The sequence below is a fragment of the Lepeophtheirus salmonis genome, chromosome 4, assembly GCF_016086655.4.
Source record: "Lepeophtheirus salmonis chromosome 4, UVic_Lsal_1.4, whole genome shotgun sequence".
Lineage (NCBI taxonomy): Eukaryota > Metazoa > Arthropoda > Copepoda > Siphonostomatoida > Caligidae > Lepeophtheirus > Lepeophtheirus salmonis.
Genome location: NC_052134.2, coordinates 53165925 through 53178219, shown reverse-complemented (window position 1 = coordinate 53178219; position 12295 = coordinate 53165925). Strand labels below are relative to the sequence as shown.

Below are 12295 nucleotides of genomic sequence, written 5' to 3'. Positions count from 1 at the left end.
CCTATCTGTGGCTCGAAAGCTTCGAACCGGTTCAGTGCCCGTTACATAAGGAGGCGTTCTATTTACATTTCTCTGCTTAGGCGCTGAGTGGAAATAAAGACCTCAAGAGAGGAATATACATATACGATAGCTAAAGGAATATTTATTTAGAGCGTTACACTAACACTAATTAATAATAATATATTTTTAAAAATATCTTAATCATAGAGACATTGAATAAAAGCTAGATGTAGATTTGAAACTAATGGAGGAAGTTAAACAAATATTTCTATGGAGGAACACCTGTGATTTACCATGACCGGAAGAAAGCAATGCAAGGGTTCATTAGAGATCAATTTAACTTTCAAAGTAAAAACATATGTGGAATGTAGTACAATAAGAAGGAATTGAATGATTCCATATTAACAAAAGGTTTGTTCATCTTTATTTCTTTAAAAAGTAGCTTAACTAATTAGTAAACATCGCCCCGGAAGAAAATACCATTTTTTGAAGCAGAGTATTGCATAAATATTAAGGGATTTATATTTTGATAAAATATGGGATTTTTCTGTTAAGTGTTTTAAAAATTTGGAATTTTTTTGGAACATAGTTTATTCAAAAAACCTGCACATAATAAAAAGTTCACGAAATGTCTAACGCTCTTGAAGAACATGTAATCCAGGGATCCTAATATGTGTTGTTTACCACAAAAAAAAATCTTGAACTAAAATCAAGAAAAAGACAAAAATCACAATTTTTTCTTTTAAATCATATATATACATACATACAGGGTCTAACAGATAAATGTTAATAAAGTTTTACTTCATCAAGATGAATAATATGGACCTTGCAGTCGAGTTAACGGCCATATATGAGAGGTTGAGAATCTTAGCAAGCATTGGGTTCTAATTTTGCCAGAAAAATCTAAACAAAAACCACAGAAAAGCGACTAATGCTTAATTAGCTCGAGTAGGAAACGACACCAGGGCTATCATCAACTCAACTGGGTACCCCAATACGAACGTCTAGGATCTTCTAAAGTGAAGCCATGCCGAAGCTGGCTAAGAACTCCTCTGGGTGTGTTTCAAGATGTCTAATCGTCATTCTTTGATTAAAGTACCTGATTGACTATTATAAAAATTGAATGCACCTCGGCGTCTATGATATTTTTGAGACGCCTATGGTCTATCGCAGGGATGGGCAACTGGTAGCCCGGGGCCGCACACGGGCCTCGTCCTCGCTCAGTGCATCCTGCAAATAGATCAATAATAATTCTTCTACTAAATTAAACAGCAGACACCTAATGTTAACAAGGGTATTATTTATAAATGGCGGGAGTACCCTACACTGCTCAGATTTATTAGGCGTCGATAAACAGACAAACTTTGCTCTAAATATATATAAATATACTCCCTCTTTATTTTCTTCTTTAGTATGACGCTCGTTGCTACTTTTTTATTCCTTAGATTAAGTAGTCAATTGAAACTTAACAGTATAATGTTTAAGGCCTTACGTAAGGCTTTATATAACTAAACTTTACACGTGGATAGGAGTATACAATCTGTAAGTAAGTGACATTATATGGAATAAACTATCTACTGGTTCAATAACAAGTTCATTTATTTAATATTTACAATATGTCGAGGCAAAACAAATGAAAAAGTCTCATTAACCTCTATGTGTCTAGTATTGCATTTTTTGTATGTGTTTTTATGGCCCAAATTAATTCAGAAAAAAACAACGTTTCATTTCAAATGTATTTTATTTCCATGTGATAACTGATAGCTCATAAAAATATGAATTGGAATCGACATAGCTCAATAGACAACGTGCTCGGGAGCAATTTTTCTCTTGAACTTAATGTGCGTAGATTCGCTCCAGGTTATGCCTAGACAAAGAAATTCACTTTATGTATATGGACTTCTAAATAGATTCCTATTATAGACGGGGTAAATGTAATACTATAATGTTTACTTATACTACATCAGTGCAACTCCATCTAACCAATTAAAGGAACATTAAAATGTGTCAGTCCTGTGCTTCTTATGGATCCTTGGTTGACTTAATATTATTTCGTTCATATAAGAGATATTAGAGCCTCTGTTTCTTTTATATTTATTACTGAATATTAAATCATTTATATATTCATTCTTCTGGGGACCTTGTGGTTTTTAAGTTTCAATTTTCGAACTCCCCTTAACTCCTTCGTCCAATACTACGGTCAAGGAGTAATTCATGAACGAAATATACTCAAAGTGAATACTATTATACTGTTACTTATATTTTCAGACAATGGGAAGCTGTAAACACAATGGAAACGTCCTGATTAAACTTTGGAGAACCCACATCTTCATTGAAGCGAAAAAGGAAATATACGTGCATTTTAAATACTAGATAAATATTAATTAGAAACAAAATATTTTTTTTTCCTACTCAGTCGTATCCATAAATATATTTTACTATTTTGGATAAGTTGCACGTATATTATGTTAAATATTCCTTCAATGTCTACTGATGATGAGTCTTATAATGCATTTCTAAACCAAATAATTTTGCAAAAGTATTAAAGCAGGAACCACATAGGATTTTTTTTATTTTCTCATGAACAGTCTCAATATGCGTTTTCAAGCCTCCAGAGAGTGTAAAAGAACTAGAGCTGTAACTACATTGGTATTTTTTTGTCTTCTCATGAACACCTTCAATAAGGATCTTCAAGTCTTTAGTGCTTGTAAAAGAACTGGAACCCATTTAAACTTATAATGACACAAAACCAGGATACTTAATTACTTGGTAGGGGTAAGTTACAAAAATGAAAAGTCAATAACAAGTAAATCAAGGACTTTAAATAGGTTCCTGCAATTTATAATAAGTGTAGAATTTTGTTCACACCAAAACAACTTTTATTTGTTGGATAATCACTGAGTTATTGTACTTTTTCTAAGCCGAAAACAGAATTTTTTTTCATACCTCCTCAAAAAGTGACGTCATTTGTTCTTTTGAAATTTATGTTTATATGCTGGGACTATATAAACTAAAGGGGAACTTAAAACATCTTTCTGACTTACATAACCTAAATAATCTAGTATGTATGACTTTGAATTCAATTAGACAGCAGTCAGCAGATCGATGGAGGGAGGGGAGAGGAGTGGAAAGCCACTTCATTCTTTGCCATCTGGATAGATCTCTCCGGAAAATATCATATTGTAAAGCTGACTAGCATAAAACGTAGTTAAATATAATAAATTTGAAGTCCTTTTAAAACAACCCCTATTAACACTATCTTGAAAAGTTTCTATGAGAACTCGATCTTCGCCAAAAATTCAACACCATGAGTTATTGATTTCTCAGAAATCAAAAAGGTCGTACATTCGCAATCTTTAATTATGAAAAACTTAATGATGGAAGAGTCTATGTATCTGGATATATAAAACAATAGATCGGCTTGAGATTCTAATATAGTTAAATTTGAATTAGAAAAACTGAAAATAAATATTATAATATATGTATTTACTATTTAGATCAGTGCTTACAAATTATATCATGTTTTAATTTTCATATTCATACTTATTATTTGATTTTCATGTAATATTCTTAAGTTTCTAGTATAAATTAATTTCTATATTTATTATGAATATTAACATAATGATATATATTCCCTTTATTAAAATAAGTGTATTAATAAATGTTCATAAATTACTTAATATATCCCTTCAATGCTATTATATAACTACATAATACGGTTCATATTTCTTCTATCCTACTAAGGTATAGTAGGAAAATAAGATGCAAGTCCCCCTTCATATAGTTCCAGGAAATGATGCATGGGCATCTCTAACCCTTGCTCGAGACGTCCATGTACCAATGTTCATAGAACATTAGCTGATTTGAAAATAATGCTAATGAGTTATAATACTATCTGGAACTCCAATCACGCAACCTGTTATGGTAAAAAACAACGACTTATATTATATTATATAGGTTGTTGGGTAAAAAACATCATTTTTGATGATCAATTTGACTTGTTGAAATTCCTTGCGTCCTATAGTTGAACTTAAAGCATTAAACCATATGAACTTCGTACAATTACAAACCTATAATATTTGTCGTAGTTGTAATCCGCGATATTATATGGACGCAATCTCTGCTGCTGTATGAATCCCTCACGCAACTCCGAGTATAAATAAACAAATTTCTCACAGAAAATAGTACAAAACGTACATGAAACAAATCTTACAGATCCCATGTCGGAGAAGAATAAATCTGTGGATCAAGCCGCCCTCAGCCGACTTATGGCGGAGGCAAAGGCTTCAAAAAAGCGCCCAGGAATCAATAGTCATGATCGAAAGCTCAAAAAGTATAAAATATCAAAGAAGGAAGAACTTTTAATAGAAGAGGCCAAATCCAAGTCCCTTACTATTAAATCCTCTCTTCCTCAGGGATTTTTTGATGCAAAGCCAGCCAAAAGTATACTAAAAAACTCTCAATCCTATGTGCCGCCTGTACAACCCTATCTCATCTACAATCCACCATCCGCAAAAGGAGAGGGCGATAAAAAAGATTCTTCCGTATCCAAGACTGAGGAATATGCTGAGGATGAAACTCCTACTGGAGAGCTTCCCAAAGGCTTTTTTTGATGATCCTATAAAGGATGCAAAGGTATATATTAATTAGACTATCTCTTTGTTGGATTAATATTTTACATAAAGACCTTTTCTCTTGGGGACAGTAAAAAACTGACTTAAACATCGTTTGAGACCTCTAGCGTTATTTTAATTTGAAAAAAATAAAATGGATATTTGGTTCGAAATTGACCATTTTTAAGCTTTTTATACCGTTCCAAATATGATTATATGAGTGAAAAATTGTACCTCGTATATTGTTTAGTATTTAATTTATCAGTAAAAAAATATGTTATACATAATTTAAGTAGGTAAGTTAACAACATAGCGATCGCTTCAAATATTTTATCCTCCCTAAAGGGAGGGAAGATTCAAATAATAATAGGTGTAATTTTCTATCATTTTTAAAGAATTTCTTTTTTTTTTAATTTTCTCACATACTTAAATGTTTCAACTATTATTTGACGAAATTTCATGAAGCTGACATGAACCATCTATGTCGCAAATTGATATAGAATTAAAGAAGCGTAGAAAAGTTCAAATTACTCCGTCGGTATCGAATAAATATATAGGAAACATTGGCATCAAATAACGTTTGTTGAAATCTTTTTTTTTTTTTTTTTTTTTTAACATACCTACATTTAAGGGGTCTATGATGTGCTGCTCAATGATTTGCGTTTTCGCTGTTTTATCATTTTTCTTCAACAATTAAGTTTAATTTGGCTATAATTATTTTCTTTATCTTTGATATAATGGGGAAACCGGAAGTCATTGAGAACATCTTTAACCCCTAAAATAATTATTAAGGAGAAGGTGGACTAGGTATAATTTACTGATAAACCAAATACTTAAAATATAAAAATTACAATTTTTTACTCATAATATCATATTTGGAACGTGTCAAGAGCTCGACTTAAGACCCAATTATTTGAATAAAAATGGCCTAAGAGGCCTCAAACTTGAACCAAAATTCGTTTTTTTTATTGTCTCCAGTAAAAAAATGTCTTTGTACAAGAGGAAAAATATTAAGCCGAGAATGTCTAGTACATCATTAATAATTTTCTCATAATAATTAGGCACGTCAAGTTGAATACCGTGATCCAGTTCAAGCGGAATGGGAAAAGTTTCAAAAGGAAATTTCGGTTGAAATCAATACTGCTTCGGAAATAGCGGCAGATGACCAGGTAGAAGCCACGACAGATCGTCAATTAGAAGAGATCGAAGAGCAAATGAGTGCCTGGAATCGTGTTATGAAAATGGAGAAGGAAAGGGATCAAGTTGAGGGTGTTTTAAAGGAAAAACATGACAATAATGATGAATTGATGGAACAGGGATCGTCAAACAGTGATGATGATGAAGATGTAGACATTGATGAGTTTTTGAATTGGAGAAATAAGTGTTAGCTCCGCTATATTATCCCCATTATCACCTTATATTCGTTCAGTTTGATATATCTTTTACCTATCCATAGAAATAATGACAAGCCATCATTGCATCACTTAGATAATTACTATGAAATAAAACCCATATTACATAGTTTGATTTATATCAATAACCAGAGGTGATAAATATTCCTGATGCTGCGAGTTCAAGTCCTTGAGTCCTCAGATTTATTTTGGGATAATTTTCAGTCTGTAATTATAACATAGGTCCATAGTACTAAGACTTTTATTGGGTTCAATATAAAATAGCTTTCAATTCCAAATCAAGTCGCAAGACTCAAAAATATGGAGTTCCATATTCGATTCTATCATTACTCGACCCGCATTGATTACGAATCTAGGAAGTTTTTTGTATCAAATTTGGTTTTCGAGAATTTTCGATTTGAAATTTTTGAGCATTTCTATCGCTTTTTATAGGTTCGAGATAACTTTTGAGTAAAAAAACAGTAACCCCCAAAAATTAGTTTACTCTTTGCAAAATTTTATTTTAATTTCAGAAGATGTGTTCATATTTTATATGCAATTATTCAATTTTGATAAAATGTAATTAAAAGGTTAAAAATCAACTTTTTTTTTACGTTTAAGGAGTTGATTTGAAGAGTAAATCTTTCTAAAGTAGCTTCATCCTTGAAATAGTGATGATTTTATCTCAAATTAAAAATGATTAAGAGCTTTTTGAAGGGAATCTTAAATTAAAATCAAGACTTTCAGGCATCAAATGAGACATTTTTACACTTTTTTAATCGATTCTTCTTAAACTTATGAGCCTCTTAAGTAAAAATATCAATTTTCTTATTTAAACAAAGATTACTCGAGTACAAAACATGGTTAAATACTTAATAAAAATGGGATTGGAATCTTTCAATAATAGGTATTTTAATATATACACTCAATCATTTATCTCCATCACCAACATTAGGTGCTTAAAAAAGCTTTGAATCCTTCTTTAAAAATCACAAAAAAAATACCGAAAACGTTTTGGTCTATATCTGAAAAATTCAAGGTTTATTGAGAAAAAGTAAAGCCGTATTTGAAATTAGGAGAACAAACTCTATTAGATTTTTCCTATTTCGATCGAAGGATATTTTAATTATTGAATAGTTTGATTTATCCTGTAATTAAACAATTGATCATTATGTAATTATTAATATAAGTATTTATATTTAACTCATAATCAACAAAACATTATTAAAAGAATCCAACACGTTCTCCCTGCGTGGCACAATTTGAAGAAATTCATCTTTTGAAAAAATTGATTTTTCGATTCCATTTGCCTTCCCTTTATTCAAAATGGATCCTAGTAGATCAAACAAAGTCGAATCTGTATAACCTGCGTAGAGTAGTCCTTTTATAACACAAACAAATTGTAATAATAAATCATGGGTTAACAATGAATCATCTGTAGATATTGTGTTCCAGGAGGTGCGAAGGAGATTAATACACTTCTTTTGAGAAGAGCGCTTACTTAAGCACCAAATCAAAAACCCTTGCGACTGAATAAGATCTAGTGCTCCATCTTTAAGTCTGAGACATTTCTCTATAATATTAAATATTTCCTCCTCATTAGTAGATAAAATTGAACCATTAAAGGATAGAAGAACTCTAATAATTCGTACTTTTAACAAGATGTAATAGTCGAGGTAGTCTTTTAATCCATCTTCTATAACTTCTAGTATCCACTTTCTCGGAGTATCATCTGACTCACTCGCATTTACTATAGAATGAAACAAATTTAAAAAGTCTGGGACGTTGAACAAGTCGAGGAAGGGCTTGGCTAATAAGAAATGAGACAAGGGCTTATACATGTAGTGCAAAGGATTTTTGAGGATTCGAACAGTTCGAACGAGGAAGACAGATACAATGGATGGAATACGCAAATAATCAGTTTTAGAGTTCTTGGATTCACGAGCTCCATTTCGAATAAGATTAAAAAAATGTATCCAAATCATTTTTTCTTTAGCAAACTTTGTAGCTTCAAATTGACGAAATATCCTGGATAGAACAGTATAACCAAGGGCTCGCATATCTTCATCTTTAGAACTTATTGAGGCTAGAGCTAAAGCCAAAGCTCCATATTCTTGCAATTTCAAATGTTTATCAATATATCTTTCAGACGAACATAAAGAGGAAAATAATTGTAGATAAAAGCGAGGATCATATTTACTAGGATCGTTTTCGTAAAAAGTATTTTCGTTAAATAGAGTCATTTCTATGGGAAAGTTAATTGCAGTTTCGTACATTTTATCAGCATCTATTAAACCAAGGATTTCAGAACATCGTGGGACTTTCCATAAATTTTTCTTTTCAGAAGTTCCAATCGTATATCTCGATATTGCAAGAGAACCCCAAACAATAGGTTGAAAAGAGGCAAAGCTATGCTTTTTCTCATGGATCTTTAAAATAGACAAAATACACTGATCTGCTTGACTTAGAGATGATCCGTAGGCTCCTAAATACAATGGAATATGTTCCTGAGATACTAACTCTGGAGAAATAGAAACAATAGAGTTAATGAGAAGAAGTAAATCTTTCTTCATCAAGCTAAAAACATCCTCCCCAGCTTGCATGGATAATAATAGCTTCAGAAAATTAGAATGTCCGTTAATCATTTCATAAATGGTGGTCAAGTGCTCATGCTTCTCTGTATAAGAGAATTTAATTAACTCTGACATGATTGAAAGACCTCTAAGATTTGCCTTCAACGTTAAGTCCATTTTGAGTCCATGTTTTAAAAAAATTCGAACAGTATTAATCCAAAAATCTGTTTTGCGCTTAACAATGTAAGCCATAACTTTATGTAAATCGAATCTCAACATTTTGGAAAAACAATTATAGCAATCTTGCATCTGATCAACGGAGAGCCCTGAAGGATCTTTCAGCTTTTGACAGTACATTTTTAAACAAGGAATCAGCACTTTATTTGCAAAATGCTTGGAAGATAATGATTCATTATTGGCCATAGTCATTAAACAGCAAGCAGTGCCAAGACTTGGAATAAAGTCACTACCAAAATCCAGATTAAGTTTTTCAATCATATTCAGTTTTGGAAAATGTTCCAAGATGACGATAATTAATTCTCGAAAGACACAATTGTTATCATTTTTTAGGAGAGAATTGTTCATGGCTTCACTAAGTGTATTCACAATTGTCTCACAAACAAATTTCTCTTTAGCTTTACGTTTAACAGAAGCTACTAAGGTTGTTAAAAGACTTTCCCATTTGGATGAAAGTAGATTCGGATCCTTAGAAATTATACTTCTAAATATTTTAGCCGATGAATTTATATTGTTGGAAACAAGGAATTCCAATAGATCAGTAGGAACTTGATCTTTTTTCAGAAGTGGATGAACAAAATCACTCAAATTTAAATCATTGATTGCAAAATCTAAGTTTTTCTTAAAGAATCCTATAAATGAGCTCAAAAACATATTTGAACGAGGCGAAGAAATCCCAGCACGAATTGCTTCACGTATTACTTCAACCATATTTTTTAAAGAATGAGTACTCAGTGAGTCTGAGTGATGGAGGAGTAACTTTGTGAAATGAAGTAGCCAATTAGCATTATCCGGTTTTTTCCCTTGGATAAGAACTTCCATCATACAATTGATATCAGTTGGATCAAATCCAAACACTTTTAAGTATTGGTCAAGCAGTTCTGCAGAAATTGACTCAAGGCCATCGCATTCCTTAAAATCTTTAAGGAACCTCTTTTTAAACACGGTTTGTTCTGTTGAGCATTGATTACCATCCAAAACATCTAAAATCATGCAGTTTAAGTCGGAATGTTTATCTGAATAAGGTTTGAATAAATTTAAAAGGACTTGACTTTCAGTCAATATACATTTGCGTATATCTTTTGAGGAATTGAGCAAATTTTTAAGTTCATTAATTATATCCATTTCACTTTGAGTCCGACGATTAAATTTATACATGAGACTAAGCTTTGTAATGATAATGAGAGCGGAGAGGGACTCAATCTTAATATTTTTTTCATCATCTAATTGATTTAATCCTCCGAATCTGAATGCATTGAAGTGTGATGTTAAATTTTCATCTTTTATAAAGTTTTCCACACACAAAATGAAGTTCTCAATATCCTCCTGGGAATAACTTAAATAACGAAGATACTTAATTATCCATGTGTGATGTGAGTGATTGTAACTCTTTAGAAAGATCATTGTTAGCGGACTCAACTCAAAGTTAATAGTGTTTTGTAAACTATTTTTTGGACTTATAGTATCATGGAGTATGTCCATAACATTATCGTCATCGTTGTCGATTAATCGATCAAGAAATTGTTCAACAATCTGATTTTTTCTTGTCAATCCTGAACACTCTTCTGGTTGGCTAATTTTATTTTTCAATTCTAAGATTTCATCATTTAAATCCGAAACAATGTAATTTTTTGGGTTAAGAATTTGTATAATCGTGGAGTAACTTAGATCCGTTTCTCTACAGACAGATAAAAATATTTCAAATTCAACAGATCTCTTTGTCAACCCGTTCTGAATTCCAAAAATTTGATATAAAGTTGTTGTAGATAGATTTCGAAGGTTCTCATCTTCGGATTTAAGAGCTACATTAAATAGAATTTCAATATAGTTATCGTTAAAATGATTTTTGATTGTAAAGGATGAGGCTTGGTATTTTAAAAAGAAGAGAGTTGCTTTATTCGTCTCAACAGATTTATTGAGCTTCTGAATATCACTTAGTAAATTTTCAACAGCATCACACTCCAAGCGAAGGAAATTAAGATAAAAATCCAATATTTTAGCTGTTTTACATAAGTATTCTCCATCCAGCTCGGAAACACTCATTTCATACTTCCAAAAGCTCAAAATATCATCCAAGGGAGGAATACGCTCTTTAAATCTACGAATGAGCTGTGTTCTAATGGAAGATCCTGTAACTCCTGCCTTCTCAGTTTTCCATAAAAGGCCTTCAACTTTATACACCAGATCGATCAAAATATCAATCCCTGATCTTTGAACTGGTAAGCTAGCCTTTAATGCTGGTTTAACTACCTCTTTTATAATCACCTCTGGGAAAGCAACATTGGAAAGGGTTGCTATCAAGAATTTCTTGTTCATTGAACTACTCATCACTTTGGACTCTAGTTCTATTTCATTCATTAGTACTCGAAAGAAATTTGAAATTTTAAACCAACTGTTTGAATCTCTTGGGGCAGATGGACTCAAGGAATTCAAATAAGGCCGTAATTGATCTGGACATTTGGATAAACAAGTAATCACAATTTTCTCCCATCGTTCATTCTCCCACGGTGTCTTTAATGTTTGAAGAAATGTAAGTAAAAGTAAATTACGATTTTGCCCTGAATTTCCCACTGACTCATCCAAAAATATAAGACCAGTTTTAGGAGAGGTTAATGAAGTTATCAAAAATTCCATAATCGAGTCTTTAACAGCCATGACGTTGGAAGCGTCATCATCAGTCCATCCATTGTCATTACATAACAAATTAGATATCCTTTTCAAAACAGAGGTGTTGAATATTTTCATTTTTGAGGTTTTGCTTATATTTGAATTCATCATAAGTTTGTCTTTGAGTACTTCCATAACGAAAAGAACTAATTCAACAGAGTCTTTATGAAGCCCATTAAATATCTCAGCTAGCCTTTTGCCTCCTTTATCTATAAATTCTTTGATTATGGGAGGACTTTGAGAGATAAAGAATGAGAGTAAAAAATATATGTAGGCCTTGCGACCTTCATTATACTCGGCAAGAAATAATTGCTCAAAGTAAATATGATCGAAATTAAGTTTAAGGAGTAGATCCTTAGCAGAACTCTCATTTCCCGTGGCAACCATGGTTGTCAATAGTCTGAGAACCGTTTTTTTAAGTGCTAAGGGACTGTTTTGGGACAGATACGTTATGATATAACTCATATGATCGTGTAGTATATTATGCACCAATTCAGACGCAAAGGCTGAAGGTGCATAAACTATAAACTTTTCAGAAGCTTCAAAAATGGCTTGAACAAGAGGTGGTTTAGCTTTATCAATCAAGTCCAATTCCATAGTTATATCATTCGACTTTCCTCCAGTGGAGACAAATTCCTTAACAGATTCCTCACCGTGAGTAGCAATAAAACGAAGGACATCAATGTGCTTCTTGCTATTACGAATATCATCCACAAGAATGAAATTATCTTTTACAACTGTCTCAGATTCCAGGTGTGTTTTTTTCGGCATAGGCTCATCTTGCCTTTCCAATTTTCTTTTTTTAGTAGTCATT

At 32.1% G+C, this 12295-nt stretch overlaps 2 protein-coding genes across 2 annotated transcripts; one reads left to right on the top strand and one right to left on the bottom strand.

The window, feature by feature from the left end:
- Positions 1-4161: 4161 nt before the first annotated feature.
- On the top strand, positions 4162-6134 carry LOC121116636 (zinc finger protein 830). Its single transcript, XM_040710900.2, has 2 exons — positions 4162-4635; positions 5675-6134. Exons 1-2 carry the CDS (start codon positions 4468-4470, stop codon positions 5999-6001), a joined length of 495 nt encoding a protein of 164 aa, XP_040566834.2. The 5' UTR covers positions 4162-4467; the 3' UTR covers positions 6002-6134.
- Positions 6135-7016: 882 nt separating this feature from the next.
- Positions 7017-12294, bottom strand: LOC121116217 (nucleolar pre-ribosomal-associated protein 1). Its single transcript, XM_040710464.2, has one exon. The coding sequence runs from the start codon at positions 12292-12294 to the stop codon at positions 7204-7206; it is 5091 nt and encodes a 1696-aa protein (XP_040566398.1). The 3' UTR covers positions 7017-7203.
- Position 12295: the final 1 nt, after the last annotated feature.

Excerpts from the sequence above, each read along its gene's own strand:
- LOC121116636 (XM_040710900.2), top strand. The coding sequence starts at position 4,468 with ATGTGCCGCCTGTACAACCCTATCTCATCTACAATCCACCATCCGCAA. Across the intron at positions 4,636-5,674 it reads ATCCTATAAAGGATGCAAAG|GCACGTCAAGTTGAATACCG; the intron begins GTATATATTAAT and ends CATAATAATTAG.
- LOC121116217 (XM_040710464.2), bottom strand. The coding sequence starts at position 12,294 with ATGACTACTAAAAAAAGAAAATTGGAAAGGCAAGATGAGCCTATGCCG.